Source organism: Choloepus didactylus, chromosome 3 (assembly GCF_015220235.1).
Source record: "Choloepus didactylus isolate mChoDid1 chromosome 3, mChoDid1.pri, whole genome shotgun sequence".
Taxonomy (NCBI): domain Eukaryota; kingdom Metazoa; phylum Chordata; class Mammalia; order Pilosa; family Megalonychidae; genus Choloepus; species Choloepus didactylus.
This window is the reverse complement of record NC_051309.1, coordinates 173,083,601-173,108,672: the sequence shown is the minus strand read 5'-3', so window position 1 is coordinate 173,108,672 and position 25,072 is coordinate 173,083,601. Positions and strand designations below refer to the sequence as shown.

General features: G+C 35.2%; 1 protein-coding gene and 1 pseudogene across 13 annotated transcripts in view; both read right to left on the bottom strand.

Moving 5' to 3' along the window:
- Positions 1-25,072, bottom strand: part of RAPGEF2 (Rap guanine nucleotide exchange factor 2) — a 300,342-nt gene that overhangs the window by 180,384 nt on the left and 94,886 nt on the right. For all 13 annotated transcript variants that reach the window (XM_037830929.1, XM_037830916.1, XM_037830921.1 and 10 more), the window contains exons 2-3: positions 15,118-15,188; positions 9,889-9,945 (exon numbers count right to left, since the gene is read on the bottom strand). In XM_037830929.1, the coding sequence (XP_037686857.1) occupies positions 9,889-9,945; positions 15,118-15,155 (95 nt within the window). In that variant the 5' untranslated portion in view covers positions 15,156-15,188. The remainder of the gene's footprint in view (positions 1-9,888; positions 9,946-15,117; positions 15,189-25,072) is intronic.
- Positions 16,842-16,940, bottom strand: LOC119530691 (annotated as a pseudogene).

Below are 25,072 nucleotides of genomic sequence, written 5' to 3'. Positions count from 1 at the left end.
CACACTTAATTTCCCTTTAGGTAGGAACTATATATTTTACCTACCAGAAATGGGGCATGCATTTTAATCACTATTCACTCATGCAAATCAGATCATGAAACACTTCTATTTATAACACATGGGTCCTTAACAGGACAAAGTTCAAACCCCTTGGCACAGCACATGAAGGAAGCAACATGGTGTCAAGAAAAGAGCAAAAGTTTTGGAACATATACTCTTTCATATTAGCGATGTGATCCTGGTGAAGTTAAACTGTCCGAGACTGTTCCTCAACTGTAAAATGAGGATACTGACACCTTTTTCACAAAGTTACCTGATTTAATGAAACAGTAGTAGATATGAAGTAATTTGCACAATAGGTACACAAGAAATACTACTTGTCATCTTGTTTCTTCTCTTACAACTACTTCTGAAGTGCCCAACTACAGCTTTACTTTCTGCTCCTAACTCCAATGTATCCTATGCTACAAACTTCACCCTGTTCAGCCACACTGTACTTCTTCTACCTATGCCTCCGAGCCTTTGAATAAACCTGCTGTTTAAGATTCTAAATACTAGCTTTTATCTGATAAACTTATTACTCATCCTTCAGATTCCAGGTTTACTACCATCTCCTCTGAGAAGTATTTTAGTATCTTCCAAATAAAGTGAGTCACTTTGCACATGCTCACATTAAGCAGGTGCCAGAGTGTTATAAATAATTTATTTTAGAAGTCTTTCCCCATTAGTTTGTACTCTAATTCATCAGTATCCCAAAATATACACTACATAATGCCTGTTGGCACTCAAAGACATTTTTTAAATGAATTGATGAATGAACCATATAAGCTAAGATATGGTATTCAAGCGTCCAGCATTCACAGATGTGAGTTTAAGTTTACCAGTAACTGGAAAAATGAAGCTGGGCTTAAAGAACTTCGTTAGCAATATCCTAGAGATCCACAAGGTGGTGATGTCTCCACATAAAAATGCTGTGTGTGCTGTTCCACATGCCCCCTTTTAAAAAGCAAGAAGCTAATAATGCAAGTGATCAAGATAGTTGACAAGTATATTGAAACAGCTGCTTATACTGAATGAATAATGAAATTAATAAATCAAAAGAAAACTGATTAAATCATCAAAGACAATTATTAGAGGGCAAGAAAGTAACTTCTGAGAAGAGCTACTTTATTTAGCTGTTAATAAAATATGAAAACTTTAGTGGGGGACAGTCAGCCAAAAAGTCCTCTATCACAATCGTGACAAGGGAACTATGAATGAAAAGAAAGAGAAAAAAAAGTGCTGTTACAAAACAGGAATGGAAGTAGATGTCTGTGGGTAAAAGACATTGAGCCTAACATAACATTCAGCTCCAAGCAGGGGCCTCTCCTGCCAACCACAAACATGCACGTGTAAGTCTTTTGGAGAGAGGAACAACAAATAGAAACTGAAAGAATGGTACCCATGCAAAATCCAAGCAGTTTGGATTTAGAAATTAGTGCTCCCCCAAGATGATCCTGACAAAACATGGCATGAAGAGGGCAATGAGACTGCAGGAAGAGATTCCTCCCATTTCAGCAGAGCAAGTTCCGGGAGGGGCTTGTGAGAGAGCAAGCACCCCTATAACATTTTCCGTGGTCAACATTAACAAGTGTGCTAGGGCTCAGAGAAGCAAAAAGATGGCAGTCATGTAGAGAACAAATGGGAGAGCATGAGAATTAGAGAAATGTCCAGAAATAGTTGCAAAGGAGACATTCAGGGAGGAAGTGGTGATACAGCGCTCACAGAGGGGTCAGAGAACCACATTTCAGACACTCCTGAAAGAGAGAGGCTCATTGAACTACCCAGGATGTTCTGCCGTACAGGACTACATTCAAGGAATAAGGGAGACAGGATTCCTATCACTAGGGCTACGCGTCCTATATCTGGGACTATAAAAACAAGGAAGGGAAATAAAACGAAGCCCAATAAAGGTTCCAACAACTAAGTAGAAACCATCAGCAAGGAAAACCAGAGGGCCAGCCATCAGGAACAAAAAATAGAAAAGCCTGTTTCTTTCTGGGTAACAACTGTCTTAGCAACATTATCCTACCAAACTATAAAACCAGAAAACAGGACGCCTTCCTAAGCTTCTCCCTCTCCACGACCTACTGTCACATTCTCTGGGTTCCCCGCCGAAGCCCTCTGCTGAAGTTCAGGGCCTCACTTTCTCTCACCTATACTGTTATTATATTCTTCTAACCAGCCTAGACTTGTACTCTCAGATATATAGTTATCCAAAAACCAAAGTGAAAATGACTTTATTTATTTACAACAAATTATCCTTTCTTAGGAGTCCAGCAGGAAGTCCAAGTCAGTTTTCAAGATGTACTTCAAGAGCCCCTTGGGGCTTCACCCTCCCAGCCCTCTTTCAACCATAATAGCTACTGCTACTGGGCTAAGTAAGATTTCAAAATCTATGAACAAAGTGTTCCATGGCTTTAAAAAAAAATTAAAAATAAAAAGAAAGTTCCAACAATGGCCACCTTCCAATACACAGATGGCTTTTCAAATACACAGTAAATCTTTTTTCTCAAATACACTGTATCACTTCTGTTACTGGATTTATAACAGCTTAATAATTACTTAAATTTTTGCTCTTCTGACAGGGCTCTAGCTATAAACTGAAAGACACAATATGAACTATTTATTTTTCTGTGGCCAATGGTACAAAGTAAGCTCAATAGAAAAATCAGCGCAGCACAGCAGAAAATGACCAGGTCAAGAAAGAATATAAAGTGCATACAAACATTTTTACAAAGGAATGAAGTATATAAAGATATTTTAGAAAGAGCTCTAAGGGCTAAAGGTTTTCATATTTACATTTTAACTTTCAGAACAGCCATACTTTACCAGAAAACAATACACTTCATAATATTTAATTATATTTAAATATATAAAATTCCCACATTCATGAAAACAAACATTTAAAAAGTAGAGGGTAAGTTTTTGTTCTATTTCCTAAAAATTCTCAATTGTAAGCAAATTACTTCACCTTTATAATTTAAAACTTTGAAGGAAAAAAGTACTATTTTAATGCTAAGTTTTTCACAAAATCTTTTCCCATCAATAGCAACTCAATTATAGGGCCTTGGCACCAACAAACAAGATGTTAGCAAATTCAATAAGCTCTCTGAAAACTGATGAGAATATTAAGGACACTCCAACTTGAATTTCGAAAATATGGGAGATATGGTAGAGACTCAATTTTAAAAAAAAAAAAAGTGATATTCACTTAACCAGCAAAATACACAAGATAACTGAAAAACTTGCAAAGCCAGAATTCTACCTTTTCAATAATGCAATGATTCTTAAATTATAGCACTCATTTAAAAAACAAAATGCAGGAGTGATGCACTGGGAGTTATGAAGTTAATCAAAAAACTTTTAAAAATGAAAGGAAAAAATACCAGTAGCAAACTGTATTTTTATTATAATACATCAATCAAAGATTCACCTACACTGAGGGTGGAAGGATATATCCAAGGGTTCAAGGAACAAATTACCAAATTCAAAGCAGGATTCAAATCTGAAAAACCGACTCTTCTGAATGGGTCATGAGATTAACTCAACAAATGTTTATCTTTGCAAGTTATGCACCACGGTTTCATCATTGTCACAATAAACCCGTTCTTCATCTAGAGAAAACTGGAACTCAGAAAAGTTAAAGAGAACATGCATAAGGCCAGAAACAGAGTCTAACTCATAACCAAATCTGCCAAACTCCACTAAAGAAGGCGTCTCTACAGGCAAGCGACTGCAACAACACTGCAAAGCAGTTTACAGCACCACTAACCCTTGATGTGATTTATCAAAAAGCAAATAAATTTAGCCATATTTATCTACTATAAATTACTTTAAACAGCTACATTTAGGAGGAGTTCAGAGGTTTTTATATACTAAGTCTTTTCACAGAAAATTGATACAAAAATTTAACATCTAATGATGTGTAGTCAGCCATTTTATTGGGTAGTTAGGTCATAATGAAGATCTTTATCTGCAGATCTATCAAAGGGGTATCTTACATTGAAATAAAAATTAAATTTAAAAAAAAACAGGATTCACTAAATACAACTTTCTGTGTTAGACACGGCAAATACAAATCTGAAATTTAAGCATAGTCTCTGGTCTTGTGGAGTTGAGAGATTAATTACATTTAAAAATATTTATCTTCCAGTCTAGATTCTCATTTAAAGACTAATAGTAAATAAAACATATCATCACTGTCAAGAAGCCTTAAAGCATGACCATATGTATATAAAGAAATCCTTCCTAAGAATGTATATATGTAGATATGCATGTATGTGTATGTTTATATGCTTCAGTTTTCATATACACTATACTCATGTATGTCATAAGATGCCAGCCTTAGTAGTTGAACATCCTTGTCCTAAAATTCCATGCAAAAACTAATTTTTTAAAGATACAATTTTTTTCAAATACGGAAACCTTAGGTTTCATCATATTCTTTAGGGGTACATACAAGTATTGTAAAAATATGAAAACACATACAGGAAAGATACTTCAAAATAGTAGCTGCATCTTGCTGAGGAAGAAGGGTAAGGAGTTTTGAGGTATTTTGTTTCTTTTTAAAAAAGAGAACTAAAGAAACCTAGGTAGTAGATGAGTGTATTTTGCAATAATTTTAAAAAACAAGACTATAATGTAAAATAAAATAAAAGCTTGGCCACATCAGGAAAGGAAAACATAGTACAATAACTGGATATGGGCCAAAAAAAAGGCAAGATTTTGAAGATGAAGAAACTATGACCCGCTTGTAGTCTATAAGAAAAGGGACAGGGAGAGATTGAAAACGAAGATAACAGGAATGACCAGGATGCCAGGGGATATAAGATCAAGCACAGGTAGAAGAATTTACATTGTACAGGAAAAAGGACATCTCTTCCTCATCTCAAGCAAAGCTTGAAGCAAAGTTGGCTGAAGGAGGTATGGGAGAGCATGAGGAAAGGGCAGTACGTTAGATGCCTTGCAGAGAGAAGTGACAAGCAGGGACAGTGCTGTGATAACAGGAGACCAAGACAACACATGAAAAAAGCAAAGGGCTCAGCTGAGGCTTGAAGTTCTAAATTGTTCATTTACAGATAAATGAAAATGCTATTAAAGTCAACAGATCCCAAAGCAGCTCTTTTATGGGGGGAAAATTTACTCTCTCAGAACATGGAAAGATAACAAAGTGCTATGAAAACTCTTTTGGAAACCCAAGCATCCAGTCAGTTATAAATGTGGAAAATGGGCACTGAGGTGCAGAGTTATTTATATTTATTCTATGGTATATATGTACATGTACATTTAAAAAAAATCTCAATGACTGAATTACTGATCCAAAGGTTTTTAGCACTTTAAACGTAACTATTTATTGAACTGAAATAGTGAAAATGGTTGGCCATTAAAGAAAAACTAAAGCTGTACTGACAGCTTTAAAAATTCAGTTTCTATGTTATACTATGAGAGCGCTCCAGAATCTAAGACTCTTTCCTAAGAACAAATTCCCAATTTGGTGGTATGCTGTAGTTTTAACTATTATTTATCCAGTGCTTTTACATACATGTTTATCTCATTTCTGGTTAAATTCTTCAATAAGGATATACTGAAGTTAAGGTATCTCAGGCTAGGAATTTGTATTATCCACCTAAGTGTTTCCAAGACAACAAAATACCTGACATATGATAGATAATCAATGAATGAAAGGAAGGTAGACATTAAATGACACTACTGTCCATTATGTAAGTTCAATTACTTTTACTTAACTTTCTGGTACAAATACAACTAGATTCTAAATGGGCAATTCTAAATTTTTTAAAATTCAAATTTATCAGAACTAAAATTCTCCCCCCAAACTTAAGTACAATTTAAAAATGGGGTTTTTATCATCTTGTTGGTTTATGTTAAAACTGTAACCCCCAAGGGAGTTAGACATCACTACCATAGTTGCTTCCTAACAAAAGTCTAAAGCATCTAAAAAATTGAGAGATCAAAATTTAAATTATTAAAACAGTGATGATGATGACAATAACAAAGATGTTACTGGCTAACATTTTTGTGCACTTACTAATTTTTGTGCACTTACTAAATACGCACTGCTCTAAGCACTTTGTGCATATTAATGCATTTTATACTCACCTGTAGAGTAAGTACTATTATTATTTCCATTTTATGGATGAGAAAAGTGAAGTACAGAGGTGGATCAAAAGACTATTATATTTACCTGGTGAAATTACTAAAACCATAGACTTAGAAGTTGTCAGTATACAAATATAATAAGGAAAATAACTACTTATCCCTTGGCCATAAAACAAAAGTCTAAAAGTCTTTGATACTGTTACTACATTACGTACTTTCAACTAAGCTCAAGGAAGAACAAGAACAGACAAGTCATTGCTCCATGAGGTAATGACAACAGGTCCAAAAAGAGGGGTGGTGTTATTAGGTTATCACAGATTTACATGCACCACAAATACGAATGGAACTGCGCTTATACAAACTGGTAAGAGGAAAAGTATGTTTGTTCAAGGATCACAGAAGAAAATGCTTCAATTATCCTCTGTTGCAAGACTGGCAGAATATTAAGAATCGGATTAAGTGAATCTGTAATGTGTCATTGTGAGTTTTCAGTGTTACAAAACCATGATCTATTGACTATTCGTGAACTTTTCATTGCTTCCTGACACTGTCACCTAATTCTAACTAGTTAAGTACGACCAACTGCTAGAATCAACTTCCACTACAAAGTCACATGCACTCAGTATAGGACTGTCTAAGACATGGCTTTGCATTATCAGCACAGCTCATATTCATCTTTTAAACTAATTTTTTTTTAAAATATGTTTAAAGACAGTGTAATCCACCTTCCATTTAAATGACTGAACCATAACCCCACATAACAACTGTTAGAGAGGCAAGAGACGGTAGGCATTACTCCAAGTGTATTTCAAATGCCACCATCACCCAGGGGCAGGGAGAGATTGTGTGTTTATCCCAGCATGCACACAAATATTATTGTTTTTCATGGTGCCATGACACAAAGAAGGTTGGAAAGTGCTAGTGACTTGGATAAGAGTTAAGGCTGCGGAATCACAATGCCTGGGTACAAATCCAGGTCCCACTCTGAACAGCAGGACCTTGGGCAAGGTCCTTATCCTGTCACAAAGCCTGCGTTCCTTCACATGCAAAAACTGGGATTATGATAGTATCTACCTCACAAGCCAGCTATGAGGACTAATTAAGTTAATGCACTTATTAGCATATGTAGGACATAGGAAGTGCTTGCTATCTGTATCACCTCATTATCATCAACACTACTAACACCATGTTTCAAAAGGGAGGACAAAATAATAGAATGTTGACGCTTACTGCCAATAAGCTGCTTTAATAAATGTCAATGATGGTCAGACATTTCCACCCCTGACATTTGTAAAATTATTCCATTGATACTTTTAATTGTTCTTAAAAGAAACAAATAATCTAAATTACTTACAAAATAATTTTCTTCAAGAATAATTATGTTAAGGGTATCTGCCACTGTTGTTAGTTTTCTCCTTATGAATTGTGTCTTGGTTACTAACTACTCTTTTATATTTGATGTATGTTCTTTTAAGCTCTAGATGGATATTTACAATTACCCACTAAACAGCTCCTAGAAAGAATCATCCTATTTTCCTCTAAAATCAATCCCTGACTCTCTACCCCTTCAGTCTTTGCCTTCGTTCAAACACTAATCATCCTAGATAACTACAACTGTCTCCTAACTTATCTTCCTACCATCCACTCAATCCAATCCACTCACATACTTTCATACAGCCACTAGTAGTATCTTTGAAGGGATGAGTGGGATTGGAGGGCATTTGGTCATGTCATTTTTCTACTTGAAAACTGGCCAAGAAGTGACAGATTAAAAGAGACTTAAGAAACCTATGAATTAATCACAATGGGTAGATGCTATTTATATTCTGATAAAAAAAAAAAATTGTACAAAAAAAAAATACTTTGTGTGAGGCAAAGAAATTTGAAATGTTCATGATATTAAAGAACTTTTTAAGGTTTGATGATAATGTTATAGTAATGTTTTTCTACTGGAATCTGCTGCAAATTAATGCACTTGGAGTAGGGAGAGAGGAATAAAAGATGAAACATAATTGGCCATGAGTTGAAACATCGGATGGAAGAGTACATGGGGGTCCATTATGCCAACGTCACTAAACTTGTGCACATGTGCAATTTCCTTATAAATGTTATTTAGGGACAAAAACACTCATTTGCAGTTGACTGAAGAATCAAGACCAGCAGCACACCCACAAGCCAGTTTATCAATTTAACCTGCACCTTCTCCTGATTCATCACCCTGACCCACATCACATGCCAATTCCATTAAACTTGCCATAACGTTCAAAATATCAGGCCAGATGCCTTCAAATCTATGTGTCTGTGTACATCCTGTTTCTTCTGCCAAGAATGTCTTCCAAGACCACTGGACACACTCTCAAGACCTAGTTCAAAGGGCCACTTCTCTAAGATTCTCTCCATTTCCCTTAAGCCCTCCCTAGTATTTCTTCAGCCCTTAGTTCAACTCTACATTCTCACTGTTATTTTCCTTTGTTTTTGTAGCTGTTGTTGTTTTGCTTTTATTCTTTGTCTACCTCCCACAACAGATTATGGCTTCTGAGGTACTCTGAAGGTATGTTTCCCAGAAAAACATGTTCTTAAATCTAATCCATTCCTGTGGATTTAAAACCATTGTAAGTAGGACCTTTTGATAAAGTTACTTCAGTTAAGGTGTGTCCTTCCTCAATCAGGATGGGTCTTAATCCTATTACTGGAGTCCTTTTATAAAAGAATAAAATTCAGATATAGAAAAAAGAGAAAGGAATGGGAACAAAAAGCTGAAATCAACAAAAACCAGAAGAGAAGGGAGAAACCAACAGAAGCCACCATGTGCTTTGCCATGTGACAGAGGAGCCAAAGATCTCTGGCAGTCAGTCTTTGGGAAGAAACCATCATACTGATGATGCCTTGCTTTGGACATTTTCCCAGCCTCAAAACTGTGAGCAAATAAATTCCCATTGCTTAAAACAAAACCATTTCATAATATTTTCTTTGAGCAGCCTAAGAACTAAAATAGCCTCCTTGAGGGCAGACACTGTGTTTTATTTATTTCAATAAAAAACTCCCTATTATATGCCTGGAAAGTAGTAATTATTTAACCAGTGCTTTGAAAAACAGGAAGAAAAGCCAAAAGAACAGTCAGTCATGGCAAACATTATTTAACAAAATAAAATCTAAAACTCATGGTTTATATATCTTCAATGCACCAGTATTTATCTACTGCATATTTATCACATTCTTAAAAATTTTAGTTGTCATTTTTTAAAGGAATATATGGTACATCTTCAAAGGAATAACAATATTATTTAAAGAAGAAATTATGCCCAAAGAGATGTAGGCAGCTTACTTTATTGTTTCTGAAAGAATTATAGGCTAAAATATGACATTTATGCTTTCTTCACATTTCATCAGGTATGGCTGTTAGGAATACATATTTTTGTTCTGTTGGAAAGGTCGTACACTATTTCTTATTTCACAATGATAAAATGTCAAAATACTCAAAAATGTGAAATAATGTTTCTTAACCACAAGTGAGAGGAATAGATATAGAATAGATATTCTGTAAATTCTATATTCTGTAAATTTTTACTTTATGACAGTTGAAATGTTTCATATTTCTAAACATGAAAAATAAGTTTATGCAACTATAAGTAAATGCTGATTCAGCAAGCTGTTACTAATACTTCTTTGATACCTTAGAAAATTATTGGGTTCACTGTATTTTACATTAAAAAAAGAAGAAACACCTACTAGTATAAAACTTCATTTGCTTCGTGTCTTTCATATCTTACAGTTTCACACATTAATCTGTAAAAGAAATAAAGACATGAGTTCAACATCTGTCATTAAAAACCATCCTAATAGTTTAAAAACTTAAATGAACCATCTAATCTAAAAGTACTTTATTTGGCTTGTCATAATCATTTACTGGCCTCAAGATGAATATTTTTGGTGACTAGGTCAACAAACCAAATAAAACAAAATCTGGTAAAGAGAAGATAGTAATGATAGTAGATAGTAATGAGATGTTAGATAGTAATAATAGATAGTAGATAGTAGATAATAATGAAATGTTAGTAGATAGTAATGAGAGATGAAAGATGTCAACTTTACCACGTTTATATTACTGGGAACAAAACCGTATGTGTTTTATACTTTTTAAATGACGTGGATAAATTAATGTTTCCTAGCTAAACAGAGAATGAGAAGAAACCCAAAACTTAGAAAGGAAAACCTATTAATTTAAAAAGTGATAACATCATTCAGGTCTCAACATTAATGTTACTTAACAGTGTAGAATTTCAGACAAAAGTAGGCTTTTGTCAACTGGGCATTTTTATGACCAGTTACTTAATGGAGGTTTTACAAGCTTTGAGATGTGCTTTTGCATCTGATTCATCCCTAAGGAAAAAATTATGAAATTATGAAAATTATGGAAGACATGAATGTTTAAAATTCAAAATCACTTCAAGAATAGCATGTTTAAGAAGCATACTAGTATATAAAGCACAAATAAAAGTTCCCAAACACACAGAAATGCAAAACAGAGAATAATTCTTTCTTATGAAGGAACTAGTAAATAGAAAAAGCTGGGTATAAAAGTGAACATTTTAACAGCAGCTCCATCTTGGTCAATGGGGCTACTATTCTACAATCTATGAAACACAGGCACCACCCAATCAACTCTTTCCTCTGTTTGCTAAATCCAATAAAACACCACATACTCCTGATACATCACTTGAAAACAACTCTCTGGAGCTACCCATTCTTTTTACTTGCTCTTCCTTTTTAAAGTTGGTAACCACTCAACTTTAGAGGTCATTATCCTCTCAATCCCTTCCACAAAACTTGGAACATTCCAAGTTTTAACTCCAGGAATGTGCTTAACTCCAGGAGAAAGCATTAAATCATGGATAAACAGCATTAAACACAGTTTCCTTTAATATGCTGAATCAAACCAGTCCTTCATAAGAAAGGGTTATAGTCACAAGTCATGGGTCTAAAAATATCTGATCTTAAATTAAGTAACAGATTCAGCCTTATTTTCTGCCATAATGGAAGAAGAGTCTTTGCCCCAAGAACCTCCTGGATCTCAAGCCCTCTCCTACCTACTGAATCACTTCCATTAATACATAAACACATCCTGGTAGCTCTCTTCTTGGGGGAGGGGAGCACCCTTCTTGACCCCACAACTCCCTCCAGCTATTATCTACATTTTGCTTTTCCTTTTAGAGGAAAATCAGAAAACCTCCTTTGAGAGTTGTCTTATATACACTATCTCCATTTCCTTATCCTCTCCCCAACTCCCCCATCACTGGGTCCCTGAAACTCCAAAGAAAAGGCTCTAGAATTTATCAGCATCCTCCTTGTTTTCTAAATCCTGTCTGTCCTTATCTAAATTCCACTTTTCAGCAGTATGACTGCCTCCCTTTCCTTACAGCATTATCTTCTCTAGGATTCCCTGTCTTCAGTCTCCTGGTTTTCCTCTTAACTTACAAGTCATTTTTCTGTCTCCCTTGATTTCTCCTCCAACCCCTCACCCCCACCAATTCCTCTACCTGACCTCTAAATGCTATTCACCTCCAGGGTCCTGTCTTCAGCTCGTTTCTCCTCTGTGCCTAGTAATCTCAACCAATCTGTGATCTTAAATTTAATCAATAAACTAACGACTTTAAAAGCGATCAATCTTCAAATTCCCCGATTTCCTTTCATTTCTGACCCAACTATATCCTGGTTCTGCTTAGCCCCACCAAAATGCACAGGAAGGGCCAAGCCTGCACCCTGACACTTATTAGCTGTCCCAGAACAAGGCATGTAGTAGATCCTCAATAAATGTCAGCATATTCAACGAGGGGGAGCGAGGAGTGATGCCCAGGCCTCATCTTTTGTCTGCTATCTGCTCATCCAAATGTTTACTCAATACAGCCTGGATATGTAATCACCATCTTACATTTAAAATGTCCAAAACAAAACTCAAATATCTTTCCCAAAATGTGTTTTCCCAAAAATCAGTCTCCTAATTGCTTAGGCCAAATACCTTGGGGTCATCCTTGAATGCTCTCTTTTCTTCACATCCATCTCGCTGCTGGCATCCATCTCTAAAATATGCCCTCCAAAACTGACCAAGCACACTATCTCCACTGCTAAAATCCAGTATGAGCCATCAGTATCACACCATTATCTCTCACCTGGACAACAACAGTAGACTTCTGCTTCTACTTTTGTATCTTTATTGTCCATCAGATCATCTCACACCACTACTCCTTTAGAAGAAAATCCAAACCCCTTATCTTTGCTTACAAGGTCCTGTAGTATTTGTTCCCTGCCTTCCCTTGCATCAAGCTTCCTCTCATGACACAGCTTCTGCTGCACCCTCACACTGACAAAATCTTTGCATAAGCTGCCCAAACTCAGACGTTACGTCCTTCGCCTCCAAGGTCAAAGTAGCCCAATACCCATTACAACTACCTATCCTAACACACTAACATCTGAATAAGGCACAGATACATTTACCTAAGTCTTGTCTGCCCAACTAGGAACATAAGCTCCATGATGGCAGGAGGTTGGTCTATTTCACTGCTGTATTATCCCCGAGGCTTACACCAATGTCTAGCACATAGTAGGCACCCAATTGATATTTGTTGACTGAAGAGATAAATTTAACCATTGTCAATAGAAAATCAAGATAAAATGTTCTATATGACAATATTCTAAATAAATGAAGTGCCAAGATGTTTTTGTCTTAAAACATTGCTAAAGAAAGTTTCGTTAAAGTCTAAAAAGAATTCCTAAATAGAATATACTTACCATAGTTTAGTTGTTTCTTAATGGTCTAAAGTTAGCACTTACATAATAACCATTGCACCCAGCCATATGCTGAAGAATATATATAATTCAACAGGCTCTTGAATCCAACACTAAGTGGCCCCAGTTACTCTGCTTTTTATAGATTTTTTTTCAGCTTCTAACTATAGCATTCTCTTCCCATTTGGCAAATACGTTGCTTCTAGTCTATATAGATTAAGGGGATAAACATCAAAAAAATAAAGCTGCATGGAAAAAATATATATTTTCAAGTGAAAATCTGAAAACCTTTACATTGCACAGTGTGATCTTATAGCAACCTAGTGACATTAATTTACTGTTTACATATGGATGGACCATAATAATGCACTGAGCTGAAGCTTTCAAATAAAAGAAAGCCTCTTCTCCTCCAGAAGACTGGGGTGATCTACTGCACAATTCTGAATAAACAGACTTGAGAATTTTGATTAAGAGCATTTTTTTTTCCTAAAAGAGGAAAACTGTATATATGGAACTCTTAATTGAGGCTCTCTATTAATCCCAGGGGTAAGACTTATTTATAAAATTCAAATAAAGTAACTTCTCTAAATGAGATACATTTTTCTTAGAAATGGTAAATTATAAACCATTTTATCCAAATCATGGTGTTTATTTGTATTACTTTTTTTCTTGTTATTCATTTGGTATCCTGACTTTGTTATTAAAAAGAACTTGAGTTAGTTTAAGCTGGTGTTTTATACAAATGCGAGAAGCAAATGACTTTTCAACACAAGCAGAAAAAGACAAACATCATAAAAGCTCTTCCCTGTAAGTTCATGCCAACAAACAAAACTGTGTAAGACTCCAAAATAGACTTTTCTAAGGTGTAAACAGACTAAACCATACCCTTAAATTAATCAGCTATTTCTAACCAAAAAATCTTTGAAATGTCAGAAAGTTGATAGTTTTGAAGCTAGATGACAAGTATATGGGAGTTCATTGTTTAATTATCCTGACTATTGTAATACCGAAATTTTCCATTGGTATTAAAAATTCCCTTTTTCAATTGCATAGAATTCCTCTTATCTAAATAATTTTATCACCACATATATACTACAGACACACATTATATAGTCAATATGTCTATTATACATAAGTGTGGTTTTATACGAACTACGGGAATGTGACATTTGTGTTGAGGATTAACTGCCTTTTTATTTGAGGATTTACTGCATTCAATTAAAGTAGACAATCAGTGCTAACAGTTTCTCCTTAGGAAAACTGTCATCAAAAAGTAGTTATTTCTAATACACATAAAAAAAGTTACATACTTCAAAATTATTCTTTCATTAATTTGAGCCATCTTGTAAAATCCCAATGGTTTTGCCCTTTCTAATAAAACTTTACTGAATTTTTAAACACTTAATTTGCATGCTACTTTAATTTAAATGATTTTCATTAAAAAATTAATTTTAGAACTACTCAATCCTCTTGAGCTTTTTCAATTAACAACTAAACATGAAATTGACATGCTCACAAATTAATTAGTGTTTAAAGAGTAAAGGGAAAATATATAGGAAAAGTATTCATTTCATAATTAAAAACTGCTGGCATTGCTAACTAGCTAAAGTTGAAGGAAGCAAAATCTTCTTAAACAAAACCCACTGTGTCCTAGTTTGTGTTTATGTGTAATTCATCTTCCCCAAATCTTCACTTTCTATTCCAGTTAAAAAAAAAAAAATCACTGCATTATTTAAATAAAGCTGTTTTTATTCTTTTTAATGTGAAGTCCAGACACCCATAAATAATGTGAATATATAACCATACAGTTGTGGTGATAAGATTTTTACATGAGTGACAACATTCTGATTTCTAATGCATCTGCACTAAAGTGGCCGAGTTTTGTTTGCCAGGACAGCAAATAATACCCCTTTTGGTATATTTACCAAGTAGTGTTTATCACTTTGGGTATGTGTGAGTGTGTGGGTGTGTACATGCATGTGTGTGTGAATTACTGTGGCAGAAATGTCAAAAATGTTTCATATAGATAAAATTGAATTTAATATTATAAATCTTAGAAAGCCAAGTGTAGGCACTATATGGGGCAGAGTTTACTTAAAGCCTCCTTTTTACCTATAACACATGATCATATAAAATTCTACATATTTTTATTAAATTAATCTTAAAATAACATACCTAAGTTGATGCTCCCTCAAGTTTGATAAGGCTTCCATACCATGTAAATAGGAATATACTATTTCCAGGTCCTGTTTGAAAGAAAAAGAAAGTATTAGACCTTATAGGAAAAGAGGCTTCTAAAATAAGTTACTATGTTTACAGCCAAAGTAAGCAAGATAGATTTTTAATACAAGTTTTCTTGGACATTAAAAATAAACATTATTAACAGAAAAGCTGAACTGCACAAGTATCACCATTACAACTGCCTTGGAAATGTACAAAAGCTATTACAATACAAAGTAAATTGGCTTAAACTTAAGAACAACTTAACTGTTACCACCTACTTTTCTGCCTTTTATATCAAAATATCAAATGTAAAGGTTTAATTTCTAAATACAGATATTTGACAATGCTGTGATTAAATTACTATTTTTTCTTAAAGTCACAATATAAAATCTATGCTATTTCATGACTATACTTAAAAATGAATATGAATTCAATTTTTTTCAATTTCTTACCAAATGACATCTCTTATACAGAGAAATATACCATTTAAATATTTTCTTTTTAAAAAAAAGAGACACCTTGTTTTTCTAGGTCATACTGAAGTAAATATAAAAGAAGAATCAGTTATTCAGGAGAATTCACAGGTAAGAATTTAGAGTCCTATTTATATTCCTAGATAGCAAACCAACAAGGACTTAGTATTTTAGAAGTTTAATTACTCAATTTGTAATGTTAAGAATATAAATCAATATTTATTCCTCCACTAAACCTTAGTCAAAAACTAAAACAAAAGTATTTTAATAAATTTGTAAAATAATTTTTAATATCAATTTTATTGAGAAATAATTCACATATCACAAATTCTACTCTTTAAAATGAAAATTCAGTTTATTTTGTGCAAACATCATGAGTTTTCAATTTCAGAGCATTCTCATCACACTGAAAGACAATCCCATACCCATTAGCAGTCAGTATCCATGCCCCCTCCCTCCAGATTCTGGCAACCACTAAACTACTTCCTGTTTCTATGAATTTGCCTGTTCCAGACATTTCATGCAAATGGAATCATACAGTAGAGGGCCTTTTATGACTGGCTTCTTTCACTTAGCATAATGTTTTCAAGGGTCATTCATGTCATAGCATGTATCAGTGCCAAATAATATTCCATTGTATAAATATAACACATTTCGCTTATCCATTTTTCAATTGAGACGTGGGTTGCTTAAAGCTTTGGGCTACTAGGAATAATGCTAGTATGAATTCTCATGTATGTATTTTTGTTTTACTGTCTGTTTTCAATTCTTATGGGAATATATCTAGGAGTAGAGTTGCTGATTCATATGACAATTTTATGTTTAGCTTTTTGGGGAATTACCAAACAGTTTTCCTAAGTGGCTGTACTATTTACAACCCCACTAGTAACATATGAGGATTCCAATTTCTCCATATCCTTGCCAAGGCTTGTTATTGTTTGTCTCTTTTATTTTAGCCATCCTAAAAGGTGTGAAGTGGTATCTCATTGTGATTCTTTTTTTTATTGGAGAAGTTGTAGGTTTACAGGAAAACTACACATACAATACAGGGTTCCCATATACCACCCCATTATTAATACCTTGCATGGGAGTGGTATATTTGTTACAACTGATGAAATAACATTTTTGTAACTGTACTAGTTACTATGGTCCATGGTTTAACTTAGGGTTCACTGTTTGTATTGGGCAGTTCCATGTATTTTTTAAAATATGGAATGCTCTAAGAATTTGGGTGTTACCCTTGTGCAGAGGCCAAGCTAATCATCTCTGTATCATTCCAATTTTAGTATATGTGCCTGCCACTGAAGCAAATACTCATTGTGGTTTTGATTTGCATTTTCCTAATGACTAATGATGTTGAGCATCATATCATTTGCTTATTGGACATTTGTATAACCTCCTTGGAGAAATGACTATTTAAAATCTTTGCTCCTTTTTTAATTGGGTTGTCTTTTAATTGCTGAACTGTAAGAGATTTTTATATATTCTGGATAGAAGTCCCTTATCAGATTTATACTTTGCAAATATTTTCTCCCATTCTGTAGGCTATCTTTTCATTTACATAATGGTATCCTTTGAAGTGAAAAGTTTTTAATTTTGATGAAGTCCAATTCATCTATTTTTTTTCCTTTTGTACGTGTTTTTAGACTCTTATCTATGAAAACCATTGCTTATGAAGTCTTGCATTTTTTTCAATGAAGTACCTGTGAACCTGCTACAACCTGCCCAAGGCCTATACAGTTTTCATCCAAGCAAACAGACAAAACTATTTACATTCATTTAACTCTCATCATACAAATAAATGTATACTGACCAAAAAATTGTGCGGAATACCAGAAAGGAACAGGACTGAAAGAAACTAGAAGAGGGGGACGTTTAACACAATCAAGATAGAAGCAAGAATTTGGACGCTTCAAGACAGAAGTGAGGAAAGAGAAGCCTTAATCCTTCCAAGGGAGGAGCAGACCTGGAAATGACAAAGTCTCTTCTCCTTCGATCAGACCAAGCAAAATCAAAGTGAAAAAGCTTTTTCCTCGATCAAATGGCACTTTTTTAATCTGATGGTCTTTAACATTATAGAGTTTCATAGTTGTTCAGGGGTCACATTCCTGAATCACACTGTCCATGCATCAGAACAGTTAGTATAGGTAGACTTACTTTTGAGGATGAAATTAAATGTACCCTTCAAAAAATGAAGGGTATCTATGAATAACTACCAGCATATTTCTTTATCTTAATACAATATGCATAATTATAACTTGCAAATTAAATAAGACTGTTTATTAGTTAATAAAAGTGTAGAGAGCAATGCCATATTATCACTTACGATTCACTGACATACGTGAATGGGCTGGGAAGTTGTCACTAAGCCTGCTACACTGCATTGCACCATTACTGCCTGCCCCAAAAAAGAAAAGGGCAGTTTTTCATTCTATATGTATGTAGCTGCATAAATAAAACATTTGTGCCTCACATAAGAGTGACATTTTTTGAAAGGTACATTTAAATGTGTCACTTAAGCAATACACAGGCAGGGCATATAATCAATAGCTGTTTCATGTAAGCGTTGTTTATTTTAACCAAGAGACATGAAAAACATCAGCCATGTTAACGGAAGAGCTTTTGGGGTATGCAAGAAAACAATCCAGCTCTACCCAAGAACTCCCCACACACACACTCCCTCTTTACCTTTACATGCCTGTACATGTCCTCGCCTTTTTATCACTTCTCTTCCTTCACTTCTCATGCAGAAGTTTCAACATATATTTCCCGTTATGGGCTGGTCTTTATTAAAATGATCTGGGAGTTAGTATGAAATTGCCTTTGCCCAGCAAAGAAACATAAGATGAGTAAGGGTGAAATGCTGAGAATGTCCGGCTCTTCAAACCAACCTGAAATTCTGCAAATCATCAGTAAAAAACAGATACGCTGCATAAGAGAGCAAGAGTTTTCCTTCAAGATGCATAAGGAAAAGCTTGGACTTCAGGGAGTTACGTTCTTGGATTCTACTTTTTTTTTTCTCTACACAAATAGTGTGAAATTATGTTTCAAAGAATTTGACTACTGAAAAAATGCTAGTGAGTTGTATTTCCAAAAGCGATCCAATTTTCAGTCCTGTCAAGAAACTATGACATGCAAAGAAATTTCTAATCTCCTCTCCTGCACATCCCAAAACAAATAAAAATTCACATGACTACTGCCATTTTAAAGAACCCTTTAAAAATGTAAGCTAGTTTTCCTCTAAAAATCTCTAGCCATTGAATACAAACAGGGAGTTGTTGCACTAACTAGGAAGCAGCATTTTACCGAACAATAAGCTTTTCCTTCTACCCTAGCAAGGGACATCCTTTTTTCAAAAATAGATGCTATCTGAAAGCAGATTAAAGTTACAAACCACTTGTTGTCCAACAGAGAAAGATATTGACAGGTTAACTGAAATGCAATTTTCCTTGCAAACAGACCCATTTTCTACCCCAAATGTAAACCTAAAAGCATCCTCTAAGTACTTTAGGATAGTGACCATTCACAGCCTAACCAAAGTCAGCCCTCTTACTGAGAGTCTGGAAACACACATATGCCAAATAAGAAGCCAGAGGGAGAATATTCTGAATTTTTCTAATTTCTCCCTAAAGACTCACTCACAATGCAATAGGCCCCATAGCAAACTTAAAATTCATTCCATACTAACTTTAAATATCATTTGTTTGCCAACATCAGGACTCCACTAATGACTTAGAAGTATTTTTTAATATGATCTTTACAGAAATGAGGGAAGATAACTATTCCCCAATCTCCTATTGTACTTGCTCCTATCCTCTATCTGCAAACAACAAAAACAAGCGGATCCGAGAGGGACTAGAGTACTATTTTGACTACATCATGTGAAAAAAATATATACCTTTTTCTTTAAACTATATTCAGAAGTAGGTGAATCGCTTTAAAAAGACTGACTCTCTGTCATCAAGGAAACTAAGACTGAAACTGTGCTACCATCTGCAGGCCTCTGCAGGAGACCTAAGTAGTAAGATGCCTATGGATTTAAAAATAAGGAAAAAGGGGTAGGAGCATCTTGATTAAGTGACATAATCACAGGACCAGGAACTGTATTAATGCCAACTTATTCTCTCTTGTAGCCTGCAAAGACAAAGAGGTAATTTATCCTCTTAGGTGAAAGCTCACTGGCAATGAATTAGAGTTATCTCATCTTGGACACTGTTAATAAGGAGGTTAAAAACTAGAATATCCAAGGCACAAATTCATGCCTACAGCCAAATGAGGGAGCGGGCAGAAGAGTAGAAGGTCTGCAAGTTTCACAATCTATTGATATGGTGGTTATGTTTAAAAGTTTTCCTTGAGAGACCCCCAATATTTCTACATTAAGGATATACAACAGCTACTTTAAGAATCTCAGGGATGTATCAGAAAGAATATGGGCTTAGGAGTCAAATAGTGCAGGGTTCAACTCCTGACCCCACCACCTGTGTGACCTGGTATATGCTACTGAGACTGTATTTGCAAAACAAGGCAAATGATCTCTACTTGGCTCAGCTGAGTGACTAAAATTAAATATAACTTCCTAACAACACATAGCACATACAGAACCTCCAAAAATGGTAGCTTATTACCTATGAGACCTCAATACAAGCACAAAGTAATCCGAAGAATATAAAATTAAACTATTCCTGAAATATCTTTGTACATCAGATTTTTACAGAGTGATGCATCCTTTTAATATATAAGTGGCTCCACCAAAAAAAAAAGTCAAATGAATTATTTATAATATAAAGAGCCCTTAAACTGTTTTTACACAGCCAGATTTTTGTATCAGGTTTAAAGTATAATGGCATATAGTTTATCACAGCTGTTATTAATACATTTTCCAAATGACACTGGTTTGAAATCTCATATCCCTAAGAATGAGGAAGGGGGAAATGGAGGAAAATTCAATTTCAAAACAGCCCCTTAATTTTTCCTCCAAGAAAGACTGGCTAGGCACATTAAAACTGTCAGAGCTCAACAATAAACTGCATTTTCCTCTCTAATATAAGTTTATCTTCTATAATTCAAAACTGTTTCATTAACACAAATAAAATGAAGTCTTAAAAAAATTCTCTATATGTATTTCTTTAACTTACATTGAACTGTTCAGTTTCTACCTTTAAAACTTCCTTAAAATATTTCTATTTCAATCTTTTAAATGTTTCAAATGATAAGAGGTTCCCACAAATTCCAAGTCATATTGGAGTTACTGAAATGATCTTTTAAGGACTAATCTGTTTCACCATCATTCTTGGAGATTTTTTAATAGGTGTTGTATTCTCTTCTAAATGTAGCCATATAACTAACACAGTATAAAAGTAACATTTGGAGAAGCATGTTACCAAGTAATTCAAAATAATAATAAATAGATCAATAGCATATTGTCAGGTTAATCCTACTAAAACATTGCTTTTTGCCAGTTATTTCCAAACTGTGTCCCACAGAACCTTGTCCTGAACTATACAGGATACATACACACACACACACACACACACACACACACACACACACACACACACACACAATCAATATATATATATCCTAAACATGTATTATAACATCTATTTCTGATGGGTTCACAAATCACATTAAAGGCCATGCAGTAAAGGGGGCTGGTAACTTTAACTCAGACTCCAAACATACCTCAACCCCTCTTCACTGCTGGTGGGTTGGGGTGGGGGTGGGGGGGGCGGTAAGAGAAGATGCTTATTACCTCCAAACACATATTCCTTAGCACTGTTTCAAGCACATCACAATTAAGGTACATGCTTCCAAGTTCCCCATGCTGGGTTCACAATTAAGTCCAAAAATCAACAGTCTTTCCATAGGATGACCAGCCATCTTTGGGTTCAGCCGAACACCAAGTACCTCAAAACACACTCCTTCCTCCTTCCCATCCTTCTCCAACCCCACCCCCTACTGGCAGTGACTGCTTCCTTTCCCACCCACTACAATTCTTATTGTCTTTACCTCTCACATTTGGCTCTTCGTGTATGCTCTGTATGGTCAACTTACTTTCAGGGGTTCATATTTTATCTCTTCAATTACAGAATAAGCACCTTGAACAAAGGCAATCTGTCTCCTCTTACATCTCTGCATTTAGTAATGGACTATGGATGCCTTGGGTGCAAAGAAAGAGAAAAACAACATCCTTGCAAGCTAGCTGTGGGGAGGTGCTGTGCACAACCTTAAAAGTAAACACTCCCTTAAAATAACAGTGATTGAAAGAAAGGCAGAAAATGTGTTTTCAATCTTGGTTTTCAGAGCCAGGGAACTCTTACTTGCACAGGACGAGACAATTTGTAAATGGCCACAAGGTGGCAGACTGAACCAACAATCCTTTCCTAGCCCTTTTCCACTGGGGGCACAAAGGAAGTTACAAGTCCACTTCCATTACACATACCTAGGGGTTACCTAAGGGCAGTGGAAGAGGGAACAAGTCCTCCAGAGCAAGTTAAACATGTCAGATCACTAGACTGCTGAACTGTTTTGCTACCATCCAGTCACTCATACCCCAGAGAGTCATACCATGGTGTACTTCCGAAAAATTAAAGAGAAAAAATTCATGGTGGTGTATATCGCTTTCAGAAGTCAAATCCTTAAGTATGTTCTTGATCAGCTATTTTAAACTTAAATCATATTATGACAAAATACTATTCCTGCACTACTAATTTATACCCATAGGAAAACAATCCCCTAGGACTGGGGTTTCATTCAAATTCATTTATCAAAGTCCAGGAAAACCTGGTAATTATGTTGTATTATATTATAGTTACATAATTATACAACTGTGATAGGAATCAGATATATTTCTTCAGCCTCGGGTTCTTAAACTGTATTTTTATGAGACAGGTATAAAGAATTCCTGAAGTAAAAAGTAGGGATTCAAGCTATTCTCTGCTTGTCTAAAATTTCCTCAGGTGTTTTCCACTGAAAAAGGCATACTTTACATCTTAAAAGGGAAATAAATATGAATTATAAGCAGTTCCTAAACTCCAGAGAAAAGTAATTATAAATTAATTACCTCTTTAATTAAACTTGTAAATGACAAAAAGGAAATTTAAGTTACAAAAAAACACTCCCTTGTCCTCCCATTCCTCCTCTATTTGGAGTTGGTGTCAGCAGAGACAAGTTAGGAGCCGTGAGAACAGTCATGTTTCAGAGATGAGTTGAAGAAGGCAGAAAAGTATAATATATAAGAGATGAGAAGTATCACATATAATCCTCATTCTCGAAAAGCATATCTCTTATCGAAGGAAATGCAAGAGCTAAATGATACTGCAACGATACAAGTCACAAGGCAGTCACTATGATTGCTAAATGAGTGTTATGTTTACAACCCACAATACACATCACTTACTGTGTTCACCGTCATGTTCTTCTCTGAAGATTAAAATTTCTCATTAGAAAAATCAACTACCTAACTGTAATCAAAAACCAGCTCTATACCCAAAAAAGAAAAATACCAGTGTCTAAATCAGTCTACAATTCCTGTTTTCAAGAGTCAGTATTCAAATTTCCCTTTCAGAACAATGCCTTAGCCACCAAGCCTACAGCTTCCCAGAATTCATATCCTGTGGGCAGCAAGAATAGTAAACTTAACTAAAGATATCTTCATTTTAAAGTAACTATCTTATTTTAACCTCTCATACTGCAAAATCTGTAGCCAAAATTTAATTTCACATGTGTAGATTAACAGACTAGAAAACTGTTTGCAGCAAATTTAATCCTCAACTGGTTTTGCCCTCAGCCACTAAGCTACCAGGCAATGAATGCCTGCATTTAAGATAACAGTAAATGTTTAACATTTAAGTTTAACAAAATCTTCAGCTTGCTATTTAATTCAAAATCAAGTCCCACAGAAAATCTGGCTCTGATTAAACCTTGTGGAAAACTTGTCACTGGCTTATCAAAAACCTCCCCACACTGTCTTTGCTTTCTCATTTTGCCACACCCTAGTGAAAATGTGTGGGTTTATGTGGAAGTGGGCTGGCATACATCACTCCCCTGAACTCCTAGGGGTAGCATACAGTCTCCACAAATCACCTGAGGGGGCCTCAAGCTTCTAACAAATAATTCCAGAGGTTCAGTTAATGGCACTGATTTTGAACCATTCACTGTGCAAATCTCAATACTCCCAGGACAGTCGAGTTTAGATGGTCCAAACAAAAGAAAAGCAGAACAGGTCACTGAGGACACAGGCTCTTTATTGCCTCTTAGCAAAAAGGAAGCACTCTTATGGAAGCAGTCTTTAAATATAGAAAAACTTCATTGCTGCCATGTTTCTAGGACAAAAGACAAAAATAATTTGACATCTGTTTTCCCCATCTCAAATGTTTTACTGAGAAGTCAACCACCAAGAGTACTACTTATTCTCAAATTTTTTTATTTCTCCAGAGGACAAGAGAAGCAAATGAGAATAGTTCCACATATGTAATTAAAGCCTCTACCTTTGTAAGAAATGAGCTAAAACAGTAAAGAAATTTCAGGTACTGTTCAGAAGTGGTTTCTTTCAGACCTGGCCATAAAAGGTGAAACGAACACAGTTTAGCCAGCCGTCCTACCAGATAAATATTTGGGGCAAAGTGAGAGGGGACAGTAAGAGAAAAAGAAATGCATTATCAAATTCTGGAGAAGAATTAGAGACTTAAAAAAAAAAAATTGCTCTACTAGAAGGTTAGTCAGTTTCTAAAGTATTCTCCCTTTCAAATGATACTTCCAACTCTCCTTTGAAGCTAAAATCTCCCATATTTACTTACCCTACTAATAATCTGTTACCTCCCCCACTTGCAGAGAACATGCCTTGCACGCATGACAGCTTAATTCTCACATGTATACATCTGATTTATACAACATCCACATTCATAAACAGACATTTGCCCTTCAAACACCAATACTCCGACATCCCACCCCTCCATCTGAATGAAGCCTTCATATCATCATTACCACAGAGGCTCAAGAAATCAGAGGGAAGCAAAGAACCCATGATGTGGCAGGAACAACCAACCTATGAAGTCACTTACTGTAGAGATGACAACACAATCAGAAAGGAGATGAGAAAGCAAGGTAGGAAGACGGTTCCCAACTCCACATTCCTTAAAATACTTTTTCATAACTTAAAATGCATGTTACTTCAGAGCCAGTGTTACCAACAATAGTTGGGTTTGTATTTCGGCTACTGCGTCATAGAACTAGAGGATCCACAGAGGAAAAAGGAAAAGGAATCGTGCAATCTTTTCCTGGTAAAGGCTGAATTTCAAAGAAGCCCCGATCAGGTGTTCCAAATGTAGGTCCGCAGAAAAACTGCACTGGTGTGTGGCAAAATGACCAACCAAGAATAATGTGGGGAGATTCTTGACAAACTAAATATATTCAATTTAAAGAGCTTTACTTTA